The sequence below is a fragment of the Macrotis lagotis genome, chromosome 7 (genome assembly GCF_037893015.1).
Source record: "Macrotis lagotis isolate mMagLag1 chromosome 7, bilby.v1.9.chrom.fasta, whole genome shotgun sequence".
NCBI classification, from domain to species: domain Eukaryota; kingdom Metazoa; phylum Chordata; class Mammalia; order Peramelemorphia; family Peramelidae; genus Macrotis; species Macrotis lagotis.
Genome location: NC_133664.1, coordinates 40,008,880 through 40,034,284, shown reverse-complemented (window position 1 = coordinate 40,034,284; position 25,405 = coordinate 40,008,880). Strand labels below are relative to the sequence as shown.

General features: G+C 36.7%; 1 protein-coding gene across 2 annotated transcripts in view; it reads right to left on the bottom strand.

Annotated features, from left to right (window-relative positions):
• Nucleotides 1-407: 407 nt before the first annotated feature.
• Nucleotides 408-25,405, bottom strand: part of ACP3 (acid phosphatase 3) — a 42,763-nt gene continuing 17,765 nt past the window's right edge. Inside the window, exons 4-12 of one of the 2 annotated variants that reach the window (XM_074195812.1) lie at nt 24,340-24,492; nt 23,868-23,966; nt 22,217-22,309; nt 19,697-19,829; nt 17,048-17,130; nt 15,818-15,921; nt 9,181-9,350; nt 4,507-4,666; nt 408-426 (exon numbers count right to left, since the gene is read on the bottom strand). In XM_074195812.1, the coding sequence (XP_074051913.1) occupies nt 4,551-4,666; nt 9,181-9,350; nt 15,818-15,921; nt 17,048-17,130; nt 19,697-19,829; nt 22,217-22,309; nt 23,868-23,966; nt 24,340-24,492 (951 nt within the window). In that variant the 3' untranslated portion in view covers nt 408-426; nt 4,507-4,550. Of the gene's footprint in view, nt 427-792; nt 4,667-9,180; nt 9,351-15,817; nt 15,922-17,047; nt 17,131-19,696; nt 19,830-22,216; nt 22,310-23,867; nt 23,967-24,339; nt 24,493-25,405 lie in introns of those variants that run through there. The other variant, XM_074195811.1, reaches the window with a different exon arrangement.

Here is a 25,405-nt window from a genome sequence, read left to right as displayed (position 1 = left end):
GTTAAGTAAATGGGTATTTTAAGATCTTAAAGTGTCATGATTGTGATTTGTTGGTTGTATAAATAGAAACACACAGCTGTATGCTTAAGAGCTAGTGCAGTGACTAAGGGGAGTGTATTTCCTTTTAATAGGGTTACTCCTAGGACCTTAAAATAATTTAACACTATGGTAGTGATCTTACTCTAGGTACCTAGACTTGTCAGTGTGTAAATAACTAGCCCAGAGATGGTTTATGTCTCAGACATCCTCCCCAAGCCCCATAGATATGAGGTGTGACAGAGGGTATGGATCCCCACAAATGTGGCATTACACAGCATTCATAGGCAGATCATACCTGGCACTGACCTCTCATCCTTCTTACCACGATCTTTACTTGCTGCCATTGCTTGCTCTACTCAGTTTTGGCTTATCCATGCAAGTCTCTAGCTGTAAGCAAAAAAACCTTTTAGTCTAAGACCAAAGTGGCTGCTGCCCAACAGTAACAAATTGGCATCCACAGTAAAGGTTGAGTTGTTCACTGTTCTATCCTTTCACCTTTGATACCTCACCGTGTCCCTCAGTCTGATGATATCATGACTCCCTGCTCCCTCCTTATCTCACTTCCTAGGCTCCTTCAGTGTGATTAGAGAGGCATTGCCAGTCCTCTGGGAAAGTAAAGAGGACATCAGTGACCAACAAGGAATTATAGATCAAGTTCTCATGTTCAAGACAATGTCATATTTCAAATTAACACATTGATCATTCAGCAAAAAAGACACATAATATAAGAAATATATTATTTTATTTCTTCAATTATGTAAATTGAAAATGGCATTTTACATATAACAAAACATTTTATTTAACAGTGTTTGTTTTTTTTACAAAGAATAAACTGTCTCAAAGACACTCTGATTCTATGGTACAAATGATTGATTTATTTGGTGAGGCAGTGAGGTGGTTTCATGGGGAGTCTGGAACTTGGAGTCAGGATTGTGATTAAGGAAGATTCTTATTCACATCTGGGTCAAACAGCTTGTTTTACAGTGTTGAATAAATTAGGCAAATTACATACTCTTGAAATGATGAAATTCAGACCAAGTAGCTATCACTTTTAATGCACTGTTGTGGGTCAGCTAGGTGGTAGATAGTAGATAGTGCACTAACCTTGGAGTCAGGAGGGCCTGAATTCAAATGCAACCTCAGACACTTAATACTCATCTGTGTGACCTTGGGCAAGTCACTTAACCCCATTCAGGAACTTCAGAAAATTCACTTAACTCTGGGTCTCAGTTTTGTCACCAGTAAAACAGGAATAATAGCACCTGTTTCCCAAGATTGTTGTGAAGATCAAATGAGATAACATATGTACATTGCTTTGCAATCTTAAAGTGCTCAATACATCCCTACTATTATTATTACTTGGAAACTTCACTGTGCACAAACAAAACTGGGGAAGAAAAAAATGACAAAACTTGGAGAGAATAGATTATTTGGGTTATTACTGGGTTATTTGACAACTTTTATTTGTTCTAGATTTTCTTTTTCTTTTTCCAGTGGAGGGGAGATAAGAGAGGGAGAAAAAATACATGATAATGGGGAAAAAATGTAATTTTTTTAAAAGAGGAAATTAACAAACATTTCTTAAATCCCTATGTACCAGCCACACAGGGATATTCCCATTTGATCAAGATAAGTCTGAGAGGTTGATATTATTATTATTATTCCTATTTCACAGTTGAAAAACTAAGACAAAGTGTCCTATCCAGGATCACGTAACTGGTAAATGTCTGAGGCTTGATTTGAACTCATTTCTATCCTGACTCCACCATCTAGTTACCTCTAAGAGGAAAGAAGAGGGTTGGGTTGGGTTGGGTTGGAGCCTGAATTTTGTGGATTATGATTAGGTGTTTTTAGTCACACCTATTCTTTCCTATTGAAATATCCTAATGTCCCCTAAGAGACAAGTGGCTCTGCCTTTCATCGTAATCACTAAGGTCTCAAATAGCATCATCTCAGTCTAACTATTCAATGTTCTCACTAGAGGGTACCCTAACATGTCTACTTTAGGCAATCTAGTCTCCTATGAAATCTCCCTACTTTCTCCTTATTCAATCACCTATCTGGACTGTCCATAAAATGAGTGATCATGATTTCTGAAATTATGAGGATTGTAATCTAAGTAGTATTTATTATGATGGCAAAGATAGAAGACTACTCTAAGAGATTAATTATCTTGACTACATCTGAAAAAAAAGACATTTTTTATGAGAGAAGCCTATTTAGGTAATCTCAGAGAGATTAGATTTTGAAGCCATGTGATCAATTTGAGTTCTAACAAATGATAATTTGTGCTCTCTGATTTATTGTTATGATTCATTTGTCACCACTGGTTTTCATTTTTCCATGATGCTTAAAAAATAATTATGGTATTTGTCAACATAGTAGCTCCCAGGAAAGGACTCAGGGCAGACACAATTTCCATCTTTGGATGGCTAAATTGGATTTTGGGGGAGGGGGGAAATGGTACATAGAATTTCTTTTTATCATTGAAATGAGAGTTGAGAAAAACAGACCACCCCTCACATATACCTTCCTCACCCCAGGATCTAAGAATAATAACAGCTAGCATTAATGCTTCGAGGTTCGCAAAGCACCCCACAACATTATCTCATTCAGTCCTCACATTGACCCCAGGAGGTGGGTGCTATCATATTTTCCATTTTGCAGAAGACCCTGAAACAGAGGTTGAGTTATTTGGCCAAACTCAAACAAACTTGTTAAGTACCTGAGGATGGATTTGAATTTGGTTGTTCCTGATTCCAGGAACCCTTTACCTTTTGGGTTTTCTTTTCTTTTGACAATTGAAAAAAAATTAAAGAGATGGGGGGGGTGAGGGACAAGCATTTATTTAAGCGTCTATTATAGACCAGGTTCTGTGTTAAGCACTTGAAAAAATATTTTACTCATTTTGTGGTTGAGGCAGACAGATGTTAAGTGTCTCAGGGTCCCACAGCTAAATAAGTGTCTAAAGCTGAATATTGCATGTCACCTGGACTTGAGTTTTTTTTTTTTTGTTTAACAATTTGAATGTAGATTTTCTTGATTTAAGGTCCAGAATTCTATCTTCTTTCCTTTTGCATCTCTAATTGTACCAATTAAGTATAGACTTTTTTTTGGGGGGGGGGGGATGGACCTGTGATTTTTATCACTGTTGGGAGCTCTCAGCAAGTTGCTTCTTTGAACAATGCAGACCAACATCTTTTTTTTGTTTGTTTTATTATTGTTTTAGAGATTTGTCTGGGAACTTTGAGGTTGGTTACATAGCCAGTAGATTTCAAAAGCAGAAACTGAACTCAGTGTTTCCAGACTTTTAAGTCCATCATTCTCTTAACTATACTACTGGCTGTCATGAAAAATAAAGTCATAAAAATGTTGACTATCATCCCTGAGCTAGGAAGAATATATACTGCAGAAAAATCATTAGCAAATTCATGAATTATGACTCCATTCATAGTTCAAAGTACATCTTTTATTAATATGAAATCAGAGGATCATAAAATTTAGCGCTGGGAAGGAATTTGGTACTCATTGAGGCCAACCCCCTCATTTTAAAGATGAAGAAATTGAAGCCCTGAGAGGTATCACCGACAAAATAATGGCTGAGCCTGGGTGTATAGTATGAAATGCAAGTTATAAATTGGTAGAATTTAAAAAATAGTTCCTTTTAATCATGGTCATCTTTAACCCTTGTTATGACATGCTCTCCTATTAAAACTAGATAAAACAAAAACACAAAGAATTAATATTTGAAATGGAATTGTGATCCATGAATTTTCCTCTTGTTTTTTCACTGCAGACATGGCCAGTTCTTAGTTCTACTTATTCTTTTCTAACATCATAGTGGATGGAACTAGAGCTAAAAAGATTAATGTTTAAGTTAAGGCCATACTTGGCCACTTCCTCTGGGGGTTCTGAAAGTATTCTAGATAGCAGACCATTGCTACAACTCAAACTATGTTTTCCATTTCTATATTCTATCTTCATATTTATTTTTTTAAAAATATCATCTTCAACTTCTGATTGATTCTTAGTTCTTGAAAACAATCCTTTATTACATTTGTCTTTCATCTTCCTCTTTATCTAGCTTCCTTCAGCCTTCCTCTTTGTCCAGTCACAAATTTCTTTACTCTTTTTGGAAAGCAGGTGATCCTTTTATGCCTTACATTGACCACTCTGATCTTTTGGTGAGATGGCATAATAAGGTTACCTGTATGAGACAACAATCCTTTGTCAGGGAGTCACTCCCTATCTGGCCAGATAAAATTGTCAGTCTCCATTAGTAACTCTGAGGTGACCAGTGAATACTAAGTATGAATGCATTCAGTTGTCAATCTGGTGACTGTTATAGAACTGTTGGGATTTCATTCCAAACTCTAAACAGAATTGACAATTTAGTCAAGGCAGAAATGTCACCATGAGATGAATGCCATTTCTTTGATGGTTGTATCACAAACAGATATGTCATACCAGGAATCTTGTATAGCTCCTCTGTTCTTGCTTTGACCATCCTTTTAAATAGAATGATAGGGGTTCCTCTTTCTGCAGGGTCCATAACGGAAGAGGATAAACAGCAACACCACCAAAACACCAGATGATAGGCAAAAGGCAGCCAAGGCTATCCTTAGAACTTGGAAAAACAGAAAAAGATAGATGAACAATTTTTATTAAGATCCTAGAGCTACAAAACAGTGTTGGTTTTCTGCCCTCCCTTTAACTTTCAGATGCCTTGGAATTAAAGAGTCAGTCTTGAAATGGACAATGACATATGAGCCCTAGGTATGAAAGAAATAAAGCAGGGCAAATTATGAAGTAGTCAGACCTAAAAGAAATGGAGCATATTCTATTTCTCCTTTCCATCTCTTTGGGTTGGGTGGGGTTTTAGAAGATAGTTTTTATTTTTATGAGAATTTGTATTCCTAGAGAAACTCTTAAATCATCCTTATCATATCAAGGGAAGCAATTCCAGCCAAACTATCTTTTATTCCTAACCTGTCCTCTCATTTCCACCTAGTCCATTGGTAGCCAGGCAATCAAGAAATAGATATTAAGTAAGAACTGCTAATTAATTTTTTTGCTCTCAAAATAAAAACACATATAACCATTTATTCCTTTCCTAAACATATATTCTTATGGAAATAGAGTATAAGCTCATTTGTTATATGAAGAGTGCTAGATAGATCTGTCAATTCTGGGGAACACATTGGATCAGAAATCAGAAGACCTGGACTGGAGCCTTATTTCTGACTTGGTGACATTAGATGGAGGTAGTGGGTCTTAACTGAGATGAGGGATTGGAGTCTAGAATCTAGATGGTCTTTAAGGTTTCTTCCAGATCCAATCCACAATTCTCCATCCTACTATTCTGGCATCTCATTAGACCATGGTTGTCTTAACTGTAAAACAAGGAGGTTGTACTCTAAAAGATGAACTCTTAAGTTTTTTTTTTTCAGTTGCATATCCTTTTATTTTGTAGAACCTCTAATCCTTTCATAGTGTAGTCAAGGAAAATAAGGTCAAGAATAAAGAAATGATTCTCCTGTGATCTCGGAGTTAGTGATAGAACTCAGACTAGAAGCAGGTTATCTTTCAACTAGTCCAATATTTTGTCCATTATATTCTGCTGCCTTTCAGATACTAGTATAAAGTGAACAGTGGAATTATGGGAGATGAGAACTGGAGGATATGGCAATGGAAAATGTAGGTTGACCTAATTAAAATGTTGAAGGCTGTACAGAATGGGGAAGAGAGGTAATAAATTTTAAATTCTATTTTTGTGACTGATTTATGATTTTTTGCATTTAGTTTCATTACATAAATTTTTTTACAGTTGTCAAATGAGGTAATATAGATATTATATTTATTGATATTTTAATTTTTCCAATTCCTTGCTGTGGAAGCTTTTCAACATTTATCCACTTGTGTATTTATAAGTTACACATTTTTCTACCACCCTCTCTTCCTACCACCCTCCACTCCTCAGCAAAAATGTAAAAGTTGTACATGTACATTTATGTTTAACATATTTACATATAAAGATGAAAGATATTGCTATAACTATTAACACTGCCACTAAAGATTCAAGTTATAGCAGTAGACAAATGAGAATATTGTCCATTTTGTAGATTATAGTTATATTTCCCTACTGCTGCCTAATCAGGTGCCAGATTTATGCATGAGAACTTCAAGGACATTTGTCTTGTGTCTTTGTTCAATAGGACATGAGCTTGGACAGATTTTGGAATAGATATGGAGGATGTGACTATGGGGTCACAAAGAGTTGGATATAATTAAATAAATGAATAAGAATATGTCCTATACTTTAAAAAGATGATAATCAAAATTCTTTACATAAAAAGTAGATCCTCAAATTTGGACTAATTTAGGGACATGAAGGAGGATAATGGGAGATCCTACCAGAAGTGGTGAAAATTTTGAACTATAAATTCTTTTTAAAGAAATCAAGCTTTATTGTTGTCAAGTTTTATAACAAAAAAATAGGTTTGTCACATATTCACTAGTAGAGGGTGTGCTTTAATGAAAAGATATGAGCAGTGTGTAAGTTCTGCTTAAAAATATATGTATTTTGAAAATGCTTCAAAATAATTTATCCTTGAGTAGTTTATGTTTTCTTTCTAATATTACTATGCATTTGCCTAGCAAATCTCTTCCCTTGCTTATTTCTCTTTTTTTGAGTAGATGATGCTGAAGTCAATTTAAGCTTGGATCCTGTCAGAATTAGATTATTAAATGCTTTCCCCCCATAAAATGGATCTTTTAAAACTCTTTTAACATTATTTGTTTTCCCTCAGTTAGATTATGAGATCTGGGTTCTCTGGAATCTATATTGAAGGACTTTAATACCCTTTATTTATTTTGTTTTGTTTTTTTAGTTTTTGCAAGGCAATAGGGTTAAGTGGCTTGCCCAAGGCCACACAGCTAGGTAATTATTAAGTGTCTGAGGTTGGATTTGAACTCAGGTACTCCTGACTTCAGGGCCGGTGCTCTATCCACTGCTCCACCTAGCCGCCCCTTTAATACCCTTTAAAGTAATATACACTCCTAAACACATTCCACTTTGGAAAGTCCATTTTAAGGTTACTTTTGGAATTTCCTAATTCTCTGAGGGACTAGGAAAAGTTTTGTGTATCATTGAAAACTAGGATCTAGACCTGAGGCTGATGCTTCCTTTATGCCCCAAATAACATCATAATTAATCCCTGTCATATGTGTTGTTTATCTGGTATAAGCAGTGTCATTTGGAAGGTACTGTTAACTTCTCCCCACATTAAATCATCTTAATTTGGGGAAGCTCTACTTGTGACTTAGCATCCAGGTGGAACCATCCCTTAGGATTCTCTCCCTTTGGCTTTCAGCAATTTTGTCTGCAGAATGATGGCCTGTAGGCATTTTTGCAACATTCACATGTCAAATTCACATCAACTTTTTTTCTCTGACTTCTGTGGGTAGACAGTTACTCACTGGAACATCAATTTTATGTAGTTATTTCTTAAGTGCAGAAATATGCTCATAGCAGCTATCTTATCTTTTCCCATCTGTCTGCTCTCCTAAACTTCATTAAGGTCTTAGGAAACTCATCCCTGTGTCCCTGGGGACTCTCTCTCCCTCTGATTAGAAAGATGGGATAGATATCTTAAAATTCTTCCCAGATCTTCCATTTAAAGGGGGGGGGGAGGCTTAGGATAACCATCTCATCATTTCCCACTTGTCTACTCTCCTAGACTTCATCATGTACCTATTTGTTTAAACTGAGAGATACATCCATGGAGTTTGATTCCTATAGCCTAGATTTCAGAGCAACCTGAAAATTCATTGTCTACAGGCCAAGAAGTTTTTATTTTGCATCCTTGGAAAGGTCTTATCCTTACTTTCTTAAGATCACTAAACATGATGATGCCTTCTTTCCCAAACCTATTTCAGTTTTTACATCCCTCAGGCTGGTGGTTTCTAGAAAGAGTACTTCTATTTCTCATATTGTTTGTGCATATTTTCTGTACCAAGACACAAGGCTCCCACTTTCCTTATCTGACATCTCCTCTGTAATGATCTTTCTGTCATTCTATCTCTATCCATTTTTATCACTCTGTCTCCTCAATCTAATCTCTTGATAGTGATCTATCCATCTTCTCTATCTATACATGTGGCATGTACACAGTATACTATGACAGATTGTTTTCACTTCTCAGGATCAGCAAGAAAAGAGGTTGCTTTTTCATTGGTTTTCAGGAGTCAGAGAGATCAAGGAAATTTTTATTTTTTTTTTCAATTTGCTAATTGGATAAAAAAACAAACCAATCCATAGACCCATAACCACATTCAAAACAAAGCATGACCTACTTCTTAGTTTAGGACAATGCAAAAGAAGATTTAGTCCCATCTCCTAGTTCTATTTGTCAGTATCTTAAGTCACCCCCATATTTGCCTTTATGTGCCTCTTATCCATTGACCTTATAAAAAGATTGCCCCCATCTGACTTACTATTTATCAACTCTTCCTCTCCATAGCTACTGTCTTGGTATTTTCTGGTAGGAAGGTAGTAACTCCTAGTGGTGGGGGCTGGTAATCTTGCCTGTTGCTACTAGGTTCTCTTTATTAGAAATCTATTCCCTAATGGCATCTGATCACTCATTCCCTTAGGACCTTTGAGAATTAAAGATAGTGGTTTTGCATCTAAGACATATCTTCTACCTGGTATTTTCAGGGCAATCCACACCTAATGCCATTAATCTGAATAGAAGGTGTTCTTGGGAAGTATGAAGGCCAGAGAGGACAATCTAACATACACATAGCTTAGATGAGCCCCAAGAAACTTGGAAAACTTGGAACATTCTCTCCAGTTTTCTCTCCAGTTAGACTTTTGAACCTGCCTGGAAGTTATTACATCATCTTTATATACAAGCCAAGGCAAGTTTGTCATGAGTGAAGGTAGTAGTAAATGGAGAAGCCTAGGCTTCATAAGAAGGGGATCCCTGAAACACATCACCAAAATCCATTTTCCTCTAGCCACTGTGAATGATGGCTGAAGTATTATCTCAGAGCTGTGAGGGACTCCTAGGCCTTCTTGCTGCTGCTTCTTGAGTAGGAATTAACTTTCTTGATATGTTTGATTAATTTCCTTAGTACCTTGGTCTTCACTAAGGCCGAAACACTCCTTTGACCAGTCTTCTGTAATTATAGGGGAGACCAGCTCAGTAAACTGCTTCAGTGGACAACTGGTTGTGCACCCTGGTAGGGTGAGGGGATAAGGATCCTGCTGGGTGTCATTCCGATAGTACATTTCGATGTTGTATTGCCTGGTTTTGGGGACATAAAAAAGAGCAGCTTTAGTACCTGTATAGCTCAACTGCCTCTAAATTCCTCCCTAGATGGACTGCAACACAGGAAGTAAAAGATCAGTGTGTCTGAGGAGGCTTTGCCTACCTTAGGGTTGAGAGAATAGGAGAAATCTGAGTTATGCCTTTGATGGGAAGACCCTGAGAGAAAAGTGTTGTAGGAAATGGGTGGAAGATGTTAGCCATTAATGGAGTTTGGTATATTTCAATGAAGCTAGAATCTGTCCATTGCAGAGGAGGGGGTGGTGGGAAGGAAAAATGTTCTTTGGAGAGTTGTCAGAATAGGATGGGGTTTTGAGTCAAGGTTTTGGAAGCGGACCAGGGGTTGCTGAATGTCAGGAAAGAGTGGGCTAAGAGCTGGTCTTTTCCTATCCCTCACTCTCAAATTTCACTTATTCCTTTTATGTACTCACTCAGTGTCAAATACCTAGCAGAGCTGGGGTTTACTATTTCTCTGACTCTAGATCTTGTTTTCTTTGCACTCTAGAATACTGCTTCTTCAAACTTGCATGTTTGTATCTGTATTAGTGTGTGGTCATCAGCATATATGAACTAGAGCAAGGCACTTAACTTTTATGGGCATTAGTTTCTTCATCTGTTAAATGAAGAGGGTTGGATTTGATCACTATCATCCCTTCCAGCTCTAAATCTAGGAGTCTGTGACCCAATTACCATATTTTTGCCCTTTGTTTCCCTGGATTTTTCTTTCTTTCTTTCCCTTCCTTTCTGTTCCCTGGTTTTCTCTTCCCCCTTAGATTTTTTTTACTTTATTTGTTTATTATATAGAACTTCACCAAAGTCCTAGGCTTCTTAGTTCTGGAAAGCTATATTAGTTTTGGCTAAAGATAGGGTGACTTTACTATCCTCTCCCCTTTCCTTCTCTCTGGATCAAGGCATCTTGGAGTAGGTATTCACTTGTTTTGAACTTGATGTTTCCCTCTAGGCCTGGGAGGCATTAGCCTTTATTTTAAAAGTGTTTCTTAAGCAAATGTGATAAAACTTTTGTTCATGAGAAATGCTGAAGTGTGAGCATGCACACATACACATATCTATATCTTTATCTATATCTATATATAGATTTTATATATATATGTTTATAAATTGAGGGACAGAGACAGTGGATTCCTCATCCCAGAATGACCAAAATCAGTTGAATAGTGGGGCAAAACAGGAGCTCAGTGTTAATCTGGTATGAGCCTGACATATGAATATACTTCTATATTGGGAGCTGGTAAGGACAGCAAGCTGTTAGTGAACAAAATGAGGTCCCTTTCCTTTTTCTAAGTATAGTTCTTAGTATAGTTATTGGGTTCAAATGTCATCTAGACTTTGAAAAGCCAGATAGATTTGTGAAGGAAAAGGAATAATGAGTTGCTTGGAAAGTGAAAGCCACGCTCTTGAGTTGCTAGGGAAACTCCATTTACCAGCACATAGGGAGAAAAAGTTGCATGAGTTTGCTTAGTAAGCTTGTGGTTTTACCCTATCTCCCTAGCAGTGCCTGCTGCTTACATTTGTTTAAAAATATTTGTTTTATATATATATATATATATATATATATATATATATATATATATATATATATATATACACACATATATGCATATATATATATACATACACGTTACAGATATCTGTGTTTAATATTATACACATATATGTAAATATATAATATATAAATAAATGCTATATGTTAATAGGTCATAGTTGAGAATTGGAAGAGACTTTAAAGACTTTAGTCCGTCCTTGTCACTTTATAGATGAGGAAGCTGAGGTTCCAAAGAATTAAGAGATGTGTCCAGAGTCTTTTAGGAAGCAGCAGCAAAACTAGAATTTGAACTCATGACCCTGGCTCCAATTCAGAACTTTTTCTTTTGTAATATATTGCTTTTGTCCCTTGTTCTTACATCTGACATAGAAGAATTTGGCTTTCTATGCTGATTTTTCTTTAATCAGAAACAACCAAAAGTAAGGTTTTATCCCATGTTTATGGTCCATGGTTAATATTTTCCTTTGAATCATTGCTTCTTTAGTAGAAAAATGTTCCCTATCCCTGATTTTAACTTCTATTCAGGATATTGAAAAGAGAATGGGTGGCAGTCCGTTGGGAGGGAGGGAAGCAGTAAGGAGCATAATGGAAATGAAGCTGATACAGAGTCCAAAGCAGGTCAGAGTGAACAGAAGGCCTTCTTGTAGTCTCATCCCTTGTGCAAACCTGATGCTCAAGCAAGAGCAGAATTCTGACTCCTTAGACCACCTTTCCTGTAACCCCCTTGATTTTAGAAATGAGGAAGTTGAGGACCTGGAGAGGGGAGGAGAAGCTGTCCAGGGTCCCACTAGGGCAGAGTGAAAAAGCTGGTTTACATGCAACCAAGTCTTCTCATGAAACAATTCAATGTTCTTTCCCGTGCACTGTTATGTAGACTGTTGTGTTAACTATAAGCCCCCTCATAGAGACAGAAGGAAGTGATTATAATTAATAACATATAACTTTATAGAGTGCCTACTATGGGTCAGACTTTGGACGAAATACTTTACAAATGTTATCTCCTTTGATCCTTACAAACATTCCTGGGAAGTAGGTGCTATTAATATCCTCACTTTACAGGTGAGAAAACTGAGAAATACAGGGTGAGGGATTTGATCAGGCTCACATGGCTAGCAAGTATTTGAGGTTGAATTTGAATTCAGGTCTTCTGACCCCAGGTCTAGTGCTTTATTTACTGTACAACCCAGCTAGAGGATTAGACTAGTTTGAGGAAAAAAGAACTGGCTTATTCCTATTAATTTTTTGAACAATTAACAATAATAAAAGTCATAACAAATATGTATAGTTCCACAAAACAATGTTGGCCATTTTCAAAAATGTATGTTGCATCTTGCATTTTATCTTTCTGTTTTCTCTCTCTGGCTGGAAGTGGATGATATATTTTTAATCCAACCCTTTCATTTTATTATTTAGCTATGGTTTAAAGAGGTTTTGATATCTTGTCTAAGATCACCCAGCTTTTTTGAATGGAGAGATAGTGCTCTTTTCCCTTGTAGCACATTGTCTCTCTTTCTATCAGATTCTTGTCTCTCACACAGATATGCTTTTATTTTAGGATATCCAGTGGGATTAAAGAAGATGCTCATCATTTGGGAAATGGCTGAATAAATTGTAGTACATGAATATAAAGGAATATTACTATATAAAAATACCAAATATTATGAATACAAAGAAGCATGGAAAGACTTTCATGAACTGATGCAGAATGGAATGCAACAATGTAAATGGAAAAACACAATGACAAAGAAACTGAAAAGGAATGTTGTAGAATTACAAAGAAAAACGCATGATCCCAAAGAGAAGGTAGGAGAATACACCTCTCATTCATTTGCAGAGGAGAAGGTCCTCTGATGTATAACATTGCATATATTTTCAGATTTTTAAAAATACATTATTGGTTTTATTGGTTTTTCTCTTCTTTTAAATTTTTCTTTAAAAGCCTGGGGTTGCCATTTCACATGACTTTCTCTATCAAATGAAGTGACTAGAAGATATTGAAGGTTTTTTCAGGGTCTAGCATTCTTTGACTTTATTGATGTTGTATTATGCATATTTATTTCTCAACCTCCCTTTTCCCGAGTTGGAACAGTGCTTCACCATTAATTAATATTGGTTAACTGATTTCTTGAACACTGGTGGGTATTGGCCTTCCTGGATTGTGACTGTCCAGCAAGGAAGGGGATAAACTTCCTCACTGGCCACCAGTTCTTTTGTACCCCATTTGTATACACAGTCAGAAGCATGTAGCTATGGTAGTACTATGAGAATGCTCTGGAGCAAGGTGTTTCTTACTGCCCAGATACTTTTAGGTGTGACAAAACAGATGTCTGGCACAAATGGCATAACTTCCTTCTCTATGAAATGGGTTTGTTCCCCTTCTCTTTCTTGTTTTCCTGTAAGACTCCTGATGACATGCCTGAATATATATTTAGCACTGCCTCTTTTCTTGCAGCCTAGCAATCTCCTCCAGTGAGAGACAATTCTTGAAATGATCTTAGTATAGTTATTGGGTTCAAAGTGCAGTTTGCAAAGCCTGAGAATGGCATCATGGCCTCTCAGAAATCACCTTATATCATACTCACTAGACTATCTCCTTTCTACATATATGGCATTTGAGGACTTATAGTGAAAGCAAACCAATCATCTCCCATGGTAGTGCATTTTACTCTTAGATAGCTCTATTAGAAAAAATTCTGCTTCCCTTCACCCCTAGCTCCTAGTTCTGACCTCTAGAGTTAAGAAGAACCAGTAGAATCCTCCCACCTGACAATCCTTAAAATGCTCATTGTGTTTGGTCTCCAGACCCTTTAATGATCCCTAGTCTCCAAGTGCATCATGACTGCACTAACATTCTGCTTTTTCCTCCACAATGTGTACAGTCTGGTTGTTAATATGCTTCCTTGATGCATAAAACTGAACTCCTAGTAACATGGGGTCTGACTAGGAATAGGGTGACAGTGGAGAGTCAGACTAATTTGAAGAAGCAAGAATTGGATTATCCTCATTAATTTTTTTGAATAATTAAAAAAGCCCCCAAGTTAAACTCCCATAACTCAGTTAAAAATGAACTTCTACAATGGCCATTTTCAAAAATGGGTGGTTTCCAGCATTCCTCATTCCATTCCAAGTACATTATCCCTCTGGCATAAGGTGGGGGTTGTGTACTATCTTCAGTCCTCTGAAGGTGAGATTCATCATTTCTTCGAATAGAGTTCTTAAATCCTTCAAAGTTGTCTTTATCTTGAAATGGTCTTTTTTTTTTTTTTTAAAGTTTTTACAAGGCAGTGGGATTAAGTGATTTGCCCAGGGTCACACAGCTAGGTCATTATTAGGTGTCTGAGGCCAGATTTGAATTCGGGTCCTCCTAACTACAGGGCTGGTGCTCTGCTCTATCCTCTGCACCATCTTAACTACATCCTAAAAGTTGTCTTTCTCTATGTTGTTGTCAGTATCTCAGTTGTTCTCCTAGTTCTTCACACTTGACTCCCTCGTTCTTCATAGAGCTCTTCTTGGATTCCTCTGAAACTTTTTAATTTTGTTGTTTCTTATGCTACAATGATATTCCATTCCATTCAGTATTCCATACCACACTTTGTTTAACCATTCCTCAATAAGAGGGCACTCCCTTAGTTTCCTATTTTTGGATACTACAGAAAGAGTTGCTGAAAATAGTTTGGTACATGTGAATCCTTTTCTTTTTTTGATGTCTTTAGAGTATAAATCAGTAGTTTTAGAACTTAATCAAAAGAGCATGTATTAACAGTATGGAAACTTTTTGGACAGCAGTTTCAATTGCTTTCCAGAATGATTGGACTAATTCACAATTCCATCAAAAGTGTATTTATGCCTGATTTCCTTTAGCTCTTCCATCTTGGGTCATCTTCCTATTTTGTCAATTTTGCCAATCTAATGGATATATGATAAGAGCCTCAAAGTTGCTTTTATTTGCATTATAATGATTAGTAGTTTGGAACATTTTTTTTCACATGACAGCTTGGATTTATTTCTTATTTTGAAAACTTACTCTTCATTTCTTTGATCATTTATTTGAGGTTATCGTATGAATTGAATCAGTTCCTTATATATCTTTGATATGAGTATCAAAAAAAATTTTCTGTAATAACTCCCCCTCCTCTTATTGCTAGTTTTCTTTCTAATTTTATCTGCATTAGATTTGTTTGTTCAAAAACTTTAAACATTTCTTTAATAAAACTGTTCATTTTATCTTCCATACCCTCTCTATTGCCTCTCTAGTCATGAACTCTTTCCCCATTTTCTATTTCCCCCCCCAGTGAATAGTTCTTGTGAAGGAATTAACTCATCAGTTTTTTAGGATTTCTCCCAGCCCCAACATTATAATCAAATTTGATTATCTATTTTGTTTCCAAACTCATTCCCAAATGGCTAATGGAATCAACTCATGATTTTATAGATCACTACAAAGGAGTGATTTAAGAATCATGCTGGTTGGAAAGTCATGGTTTCATAACAATTGCTCTTTTTTGTGTTATGCTGTATGTTTGGAAATGAGCACTCTTATTTTAGCATTTAAATTAAGAATAAACCAAAAAATTTTTTAAAGGGCATTTTGGTAATAGCTTCAGAGTTGCTTTAATTTGCATTTCCATCATGATGGAAATTTTTTTCTTCTACAACTTAAGTTGCTATTTATTTTGATTTGGAAAATTTTATATATTTATAAATATATTAATTATACTATAAATAATATATAATACATGCAAAAACAATATTTACATTCATTTAAAAAAGTTTTGCCTTCCCAAGTCTCTCCTTTCTTCCCTCCCCTCCCTCCTCCTTGAGAAGGCAAATGATTTGATATAGTTAGTGATTTTGATTTTGAAAAGGATTCAGAAATACTCACCCATTTTCAAGGTACAGTTCCATTATGTGACAGGCAGCATAAGGGGGGAGTTTTCCATTAAAAACATCAAGTGCTATCTGCAGGCCACCAATAGTAGTGTCATGCTGAAAGAAAAAAAGAAGATACTTTCCAGGCTTACCTGTGGTTTACCCTTTTCCATTTGCTTAATGAATAATCATAAAGATTTTGGGGACCCATTGGTATGGCACAACTATAGAATAATAAAGTTTTTTGATAGTCTTATACACCTGAGGCTCAAATTTGGAGATAGAATTTCTTGAGAAATTTGGGGATAAAATTCCATAAGAATTAGAGAGTGTTACTTATTGAGACAGAGGGAAGTATATTTCAGAGTGCCTGCAAGTTATAAGTTTGACTTCATATGCTCCTGGGATTTAGAACAATATCTTGTTCATTTTTTTGAATAAACAAATGGAGAAAAGGATGAGTAAGTGACATAGCAAAGATCACACAAAATTCTGGAAGTAAATTGAATATTATAATCCAAAATTTCTATTCCTGTGCTCATTGCCCTATGGTAGCCTGATATTGCCCCTTCCTAGCCTACCTCGTTTTGGGCCACTGATTTCAGTGGTGTAGGGAGCTCTAGATGTGGAGTCTTCCTCCACTGTTCCCAATCTGGTATGATCTTAGATACCTAGATCACTTGAGAAGTTAAATAACTTTCCTGTGGTCATACAGAATAAGAAATGGGATTTAAACCTAGATCTTCCTGCCATCGAGGTCAGTCACTCCATTAGTCACATGCCCTTTCATCATCCTATGACTTGATTTTGTAATTTCTTTTCTGTGTACTTGTTATTTCCCTCTAACAGAAATGTTAAACTCCTTGAGGCCAGGAATTTTTCCATTTTTGGTTTTCTGTCTTCAGTATCTAGCCAAGTCAAGTAAACAAGCATTTTAAGGTTGGATTTTAGCTAAGACTTGAAGGAAATCAGAAGAGTGCTTGGCACATTGTAAGCAATTAATAAATGATTGCTGAAATGTTGAGGGAAATGAATTAATATTCCAAGCTGTCTTCCACTCATAAACTAAAGTTCATAGAGTGTTTGCAGAGATTAAGTTGTTTCAATCCCATCAGGGAAATCCTTGTATTTAGACATCTTTTGGATTTCGTTTGCTAGGGGAAAACTTTCTATTCAGAAGATAAACTTGTCTTTTTTTGTATTTTATTTATGTTCCAAACTTAGAGAAAAGTATCATACTTACCCCAGAATAGATGATGAGTTTTTTCTTACTAGATCCATTGGCTACATTCTTGAAATGATCAATGATGTTTTTCACCAGTATACCTTAAGGAAGAATTACAAAATGGTGGAGATGAATCAAACATCTGGTTAGAGCTGGACCCAGTTCACAATTAGGCTATTGTGTGACAATTCCAGTGGGAGAGAGCAGTTTTAAAATCCAAATTAGAAGCCTGCTGAATTTATCACATTGTAAGAGGCTTTTAGGATCATCTGAGACTCTTCAATGACATTTTTTTTCTGAAGCAAAAGCTTCCGAAATGGGATGCTGGATGCCTCTATCTTTCTGTACTTGATTCTTTATTTCCTAATTACAATTCATATTCTAAGAGCAGCCCTAAGGGAATAAGATGCTTTGAGATTCAGATATATTGTCAATTTTTCAGGATTTAATTATCTCTTGGATTTATCATAATTCTTGTTATTCTCATGGTGCTTAATGGCATGGTAGAAAGAAGAAGGAAGAGATCTTGGTTTGGGCTCTGATACTATGACTACTCCATCATGAGTCCTTGAGTAATTTAGAGCTTCATAGAGCTACAAGTTCTCTTCTGAAGAAGGAAGAATTTGGTCTAAGTGACTTCTAAGATCCTTTCTGGGTCTGCAGTTTAATGATTGTAAAATCAAGGGAGGTTTGCTGGAGCCACTGCTATCTGCTTCATGAGAGCTGATGGTTAAATTTTCAATGAGACCCATTTACACCATGGAAATCAGGACTTGATTTACTGTTTTGTTGGTTGACTAGACTTAAATGAAGAAGAAAATGTTAATGCAGGAAAATCTTCCTGTGTCCTGGCACTTTTTTGGGGTGGTGGTGGTGGTGGAGAGAGCCTGTTGTTAAACATGCTGCAAATGTGTGCTTCCCAGGGAAGCTAGATGGCACTGTGGAAAGAGCACTGGACTTTGGAATCAGTAAGATGAGTTCAAATCCAGATATAGATACTTCCCCTAGTTCTGTGACCCTGGGAAAGTCACTTATTGTCTGCTTCAGTTTTTCTCAGTTGTAAAATGGGGTTAATAATAGCACCTAATCTCCAGGGTTGTTAAGATCAGATAACAAAATATTTGTCAAATGCTTAGAAGCCCAGGAGCTGGCACATAACAGGTGTTTAAATGTTTATTCCCCTCTTCCCCTCCCTAACATCCAACCATTAAGAGAACACAAGGAAGCTAGGAGGCCCATGGATAGAGCACAGACCCAAATCTGACTTCAAATACTTAGTACTTAATTAGCTGTGGACCCTGGGCAAGTCATTTAACCCCATGGCCTAACAAAAACCAAAATAAAAAAAGAGAACACAAAGGTCTGGCTCCTTTGTGAAAAGCTAGATGCCTCTTAGTCCTTTTCTCTCTGGATCCCTATGAAGAACTCTGTGTTGCCACTGCAGCTGTTGTTTTCCGGATGTGTCTTTTTAGAGGGACATGCACTGTGTGATCCCAAAGGGATCCCAGAAGTAGAAGGGGAGCTAATCAAGCTATCATACCCTTCAGAGGGTCTGATGGCTACGAAGAGGTCCCAGGTGCCTACCCTGGTTCTCCATCTGTCTGAGCCCCTAGTGAGGGGGGAACTGGTGAAGCCAGAGGGTAGGCTCCTCTTTATTGGTAGGTGCTGCTCACAGGTGCCTCAAGAATGAGAGGGAGAGGTTGGTGAGGAGCTTGTTAGTTCCACTGGCAGCAGCAGCTTCTGGATGAGGCCAAGGTCTTGGTGGAGTTGGTGAATAGTGTGTAGCAGCCCTGATTCTGCATTCTCTTCTATTTCCTATAGGGTCAGGAGTCTATCTGTTAGACTGCATTATGTCCTAAGGGTTTGTTAGAATTTATTGAATATCTGGGGAGCAAAACCATCTGATATGTTTGACATTCACGTGGCACTTCAAGGTTGCCAAGGCTCTATGTATATTATTTCCCTTGACTCTCATCACCACCCTGTGAGATGAGCCATACAAATATTATTACTCCACTTTTACAGATGAGGAAGATTATCAACTACTTTCATTTACCCCTATCTAAAACTATTGAACTTGTCATTGGAATTTGTCCAGGAAAATTCTCATTAATATCAGGTTCCTTCCCAGAGTTTCTAGATCAGTAGGCTACTTGAGACAGTTCTATGCAAAAAGTAAGTTTCATAAGCTATGAAGTAAATATTTAAGTGCCCTCTAGCTTAGTCCAATCTTGCTTACCCAGGAAAGGTAGGAAATTTATTGTTCAGAATTCTGAAATGCTTGCAGTTTACAAGAGCTATGTAAATCATGAAGCTTTACTCAATATTACATATTTATGTATACACATGTACATACATGTATGTTTTTGTTGAGCTATTTTTTTCAGTTGTGCCTGACCCTTTGTGACCCTATTTGGAATTTTCTTGACAAAGATACTGGAGTAGTTTCCAACTCATTTTACAGCCCCTGTTTGCCTCAGTTCTCTGTGAATTGCCCAGGATCACACAGATACTGTATCTGAACCTAGATTTGAACTGATGTCCTCCTTATTCCAGGCCCAGTGTTCTATCCACTGCACCCCGAAGCTGCCCTCATACATGTATTTGCATACATGTCTGTATGTGTGTATGCATGTGTGTATGTGTATGTGTGTTTTAGCAACATACCTCCCTGAAGTCGAGCTTTCTCTTTCCGCTTATATATTGCAAAAGTTGACATCAGAGATATTTTAGACAGCTCTTTCAACTTTGCTATGGTGTCTGGGGTGGCCCAGGGGGGTAGAGTAAAATTGTGGGTTTTCTGCAAGAAAGGAGAAAACAGAAAATGAATAGTTTTCTTTTTCCTTCTGGTTGACCTGTTTATTTGTTGTCTATCTATCTTTCCTAATCATCTCAGAAATACTACTGTGTTCAGACTTCTGTGGTCTTGGAGTACAAAATATAAGAAATTGGTTTTCCAGGAACAGTTCGCATTTTGATAAGCAGCTGTAAAAATCACCCATGGAAACACAAACTAAGGTTGATTTCCCTCTTTGTTGTGCTCAGAGCTTTTGATTTAAATTTTTCAGTGGCAAATGGGAATTTTATATACAGTGAAATAGCAAATATTAGGATAAAAACTTGTCCAACAGGAAGAAGTTTAGGAACTTCCCTTTGCATTTAATAGAAAAGGCAAATGCATTGGCAGAGAGATTCCACTTGAAGAAAATGAATTAATGGTTTTAAAAAACAACATCAAACCAAAACAACTTTGTGGTCTAAAAGGTGTGAAGAGAAATGGATGATGCTTTGAAGCTTTTGGCAATATGTCCTTAAAGGATTTCTTAAAGTGAGTTCAACTCATTGCCAAGGGAAAAGCCTTCAACCTCCAGAAAAGCAGGTGGAGACTCCATGCTAGGATTACCCTCCAGTCAGAGAAGACCAACAATTCCCCAAGTAGCAAAAGCACAATTGAATGGGTAAAAATGAAGATCAAAGTCCAGGGAAAAGCAAAGACCTTCAAAGCAATGTAAAGGAAACAGGTAAAAGATAACTAGGATAATGTCTCCATATGGCTAAATGGCCCCAGGAAAATAGAAATGAACAAGATTTCATTGGGGGCTAAAGGGGTGTCAGGAAAATAGCATAAAAGGATAGTCTTAAACTTTTCCATGGAAGAATCTTTTACAGAATTAAATAGGTGATAATGATAAAGAGAAATAGAAACATATGCATCTGAGCTGTGCAACTCTATACAAGGAAGACAAACTGTCTCAGTTATTACTAGGGCAATATCTAATATCCATTTATGCTCTCAGATCACAGGATCTAGATCTGGGAGGGATTCCATCTTAAGCATAGTGGCAAAAGATAGTCCCTCATCTTGAGAAGTCTACAATCCAATGGGGAGACAAAATGCTAACAAATATATGCAAAGCAGGCTATTTTATATATATATATATATATATATATATATATATATATATATATATATATATATATATATATATATATGATTAATAGGAAATAATAAACAGAGTGGGGAAGGCACTGGAATTAGATGATCTTGTCTAACCTCATCATTTTATAAAACAGAAGACTAGGGCTAAGAGAATTCATGGAACTTCTCCAGGGCAGCAGAAGTGGGACAGAAAACCCAGAAGTCATTCTCCTATCCCAACTAGCAGGATTCCATGCTTGTGATAATTTCAAAATGAGAAGCAGTGATGAATAGTGGTGGGCATCATTTACCCAAAAGATTTCTCAAAGATGTTTTTCAGTTATGATGAATGTGGGTAAGCCTTCAACTACAGCTTACCCATCACACCTCCTCTCAGATGGTTTTGTAGAATCTCTAGCTTTCTTCAAAATCTCTAAGCATAATGTAGAACTTTCAGATAACTCTATAGGCCAGTGATCCTTTATCAAAATTACCTTGAATATATTTGTTATGTATGCATATGCATGGAGCTTATTTCCCTTGATAGACTGGAAGTTCCTTGAGGGTAGGGATTTTTATTTTTATCTTTATTTTTAGGACATTGCCTGACAAACAGGAAGAGCTTAGTAAATAGTTGTTCATGACTGTTCCTTCATTGAATTAGCCTGAGAAAAAATAGGCATTCATAGCTGTCACTAAGAACACTGTGACTCAGAAATGATACACAAGAAGGCTTACAGAAATTCCCCACTGAGTGAAGAAAATCTTGAAAACCAATAATAATTTGTTGAACTACAATGAGTATCTGACTTCCATAGGAAACTGTTTGGTGAGGCTTTTTGATGAAAAGTCAATGCTGATATATATATGGCCTACATTTTCTTGCTTGCTTATATCTATAAAATTCAAGTAAATTTTTTTTTTAATCCAGGAGAAAGGTCAGTTTCTCTCTCTCTCTCTCTCTCTCTCTCTCTCTCACTATATACCAGTAGCCCATTCTCCCTCAGTGAGTGAAAAATCACTAAGTGCCAGAAGCAATATTGCTTACAAAAATTCTCAAGGGTAAGAATATTAATAACAAGAAAGAAAAGGAAAGATAGAAGAATTTTCAAAGTTAACAATAGAAGGATTCCTAAATTATGTTCTACTAGTAAAAGAAGTAAGAATAATGCATTTAGAAAGGAAAAAAATGGAGGCTATGTTATCACAGTCTAAATAGGCATATTTCAAATAATCAGATTGTAGGAGGTTAGTCTTTTTTCTTTTACCTCACAAAATAAAGGATCATAGATTTTATTCCAAATTCCACTAAGGTCCTTGATGTGGAGACCTGAAAGTGCTGGTAAAGTAGCTATAAAATCCTGAAAAACATACAAATCAAAACAAAGAAAAATGATGGTGAATTAGTTACTTGCCAGGAAAGTCTATTGGGTGATAGTAACTATATTTTTATTTTACTTTTATTTTTTGGTTTTTGCAAAGCAATGGGTTTAAGTGACTTGACCAAGTACACAGTTAAGTAATTATTAATTGTCTGAGGCTGAATTTGAACTCAAGTCCTCCTGACTCAAAGGGCCAGTGCTTTATCCTCTGTGCCATCTAGCTGCCCCCTATTTTAATTTTAGTTTGATGGAACTAGAGAATTTTGAAGACAAGATTAATTCTTATAGTCCTGCAACTTCAGAAGCACCCTGCTATATAGTAGACACAAGATGGTCTTGGGGTCAGTCAGTAAGACTTGGGTTCAGATTCAGTCTCAGATATTTATCTAATCTGGGGACAAGGCATTTAATCTTGATGCCCTAGGACCATGGGCTTTTGAAAGACAAAGTATCTTAGAGATCTTCTAGTCCAAGTACCTCGTTTTGTAGATAAAACTGAGATTCAGAGAGGTTATAACTTGCCTAAGGTTGTAAAGATATTTCATTAAAGTAATCACTTGTGTGGATTTCATCACAGCTTTTTCAGGTGTTCCTGGTATGCTTTAAATATAAATACAAGCATACATCTGGAAAAAAGACTGGCTCTCTCTCCTTGCCCTACATTTCTGTCAGGTTTGATGCAGTGCTAGAGGTACCACGATGTCTATAGTATGGGACAACCTGCTCAAGGTTATCCTTAGTCCAGAATGATGAAATCATCCTAGTCCAGAATGAGAAAATCATTCTAGATTTTGGACTGCTCAAAGGACAAGGAAACAATTTGGATTCATTATCCAAGAGTAAGACTTTTCTTATAGAAAAATGATCATTGTGACACTGAGGGAGATAAACAGAGTTTATCTATTTTCATTTAAGAGAAGAACAGAGTCAATTATGGATTCTGAGGTTGGTGAATATAGGCAGAAGGGCAGCAACTGTGAGAGCTAAGAAGTGGGGTGGGTGCCGTGGGAACCTCAGCTCATGACAAATAATCTTGAGCTAAACCTGGAAAAGTATTATGTTTCAGAATAGGTGGAAAACATGAGTGTGCATTTTCTGTCTTCTAAGGTTTCCAGATAAAATTTGGAGAGAAGCTGGGATAAGTGGGATCACATAATCCTGTGAGTGGAATATAGAATCTTTATCCAAGAAGTTGCTTGTTGAACTCTTCTCACATCCTGAACATAGGATATGGGATTCGTAAAGTAGAAAGATAAATAATGAGTTTTACTCTATATACAAAGGTTATAACATCTACCCAACTGTCCTCAGTAAGGTTTATTTCTTTGATTGTATTTTGTAGATGACATGTAGATGGCATGCTATGGCTAGCTGGTCAAACAGTGATTAAAATTGTGACTTTGACCTTGTCAATTATTTTAAGTCCTAAATGCTCACAATTGAACCTAAGGGGTGGGGTCAGGAAGAATCCTCTCCTATCCCCAACCTAAGTCCATTATACAGCATATAGAATTGTAAAGCCAAATTATTTTTTAACCTTGTAAGGAGATACCAGGTTTTGATATTCCTTTGACATCAGAGTTTCTTCCTGAAGCTTTTCAAATCGAGGGCATTTTGTAACAGGAAGGTACAGCAACTGAAAGAAAAGAAACCAAAAAAATCTATTAGACAGAAATATTAGGACAAATTCCATTTCTAATTTATAGTATTACATAGAAGTAATAGAAAAAATATAGTCACATTTCAAACCAGTTAGGGAAACTGACATGAAAAAAAACCCTAAAAATTAATTGAACTGAACCTTTGGAATTAGATTTTTTTAAAAAAGGGATCAATGTATTTGAGAGTTTTAAATCAGGAGATGGGGAGAATAAGGTCAGACAAGAAGTACCTAGTTTTTTCTGAACTTTTAAAATGATTAAAAAGGAATGAGTAGTTAATCCTAGCTCCTTCAGATTTCTCTGACTTATTCAACTGAAAGATCCTTCTAGGTCTCCTGTCATACTGACCTGCTCTTGAGAAATTGGGACTGTATGAACTGGAATAGGCTGCCAGAGGATTTGGGGGTTCCAAAGACTTGAGCCTTCTGGTGGAAATAGGGCAGCCAGATTTATCATGGCACTCATCAGGGTCCTGTCAATATCTGTACTTTGGACATAAACCTAAAAGAGAAAAGAAGCAAACAAAAATGATCCCCATTGTTAGACAGGACAAGGTCTTTCCCCAAGGATATGTAGTACCTAAAAAAAGGACAAAGCAAATACCAGTTTAGAGGAACTATAGATTTCTTAAAGAACAACCAGAGCCTTAGGAAAAACACCAGACTTGCCCACCCAGGAAGTTTATGCAAGGGTAAGGTAACCTCAGTTACTGAACTCATTTTGTTCTTTTATGAAAAGGGGAAATAGTACAAGTGTGCCTCACTTTATGATAATCTTATTTATAAAAATGTGAATTTATTGATAAATTAAAGGGTAAGTTCTTGTACTATAAAAGACCCTCCTCATAAATTCTGGGTTTTTTTTTACTCTTCCTTTCTACTCATCTTACATTATTCTTTCCAATTCTCTTTACACTGCAGCTTCAATGAACTACTCTAAGTTCCTGAATGTAACTCTCCCTTTATCCACCTACTTGGTGTAACATTGGTTGGCCCGTGTAATTGGGATGCTTTGTTCTCCCTTCCCTTGTTGGCTTCCTGGACTCCTTTCAAGACTTAGTTCAAATACAGGAGGCCTGTTGTGGGGTCCAACCAGTGGCTAGAGCCTTTTCCATTGCCATGACCTCCTATCTATTCTGTTTCTTCTGGGGTTATTTATATGTTATCTCCCCTACTAGAAGGCATGCTTCTTGAGAGCTTGGGCTGTCTTCCACATTTGTGATGTTACCAGGGCTGGTGCCTGGAAGATACACAGGTAAACCCACAATCAATGAATGATGACTGAATGAATTTTTGACCCTGCCTCTGATTTTGGCAGTGGAGGAAACTCTTTCAACTAAGAAAGTTAGTCAACAAATATTCATGAAGCACCTCATAAAGTGCTAGCCCCTGGGGATTCAAAGATAGTGAAGGAA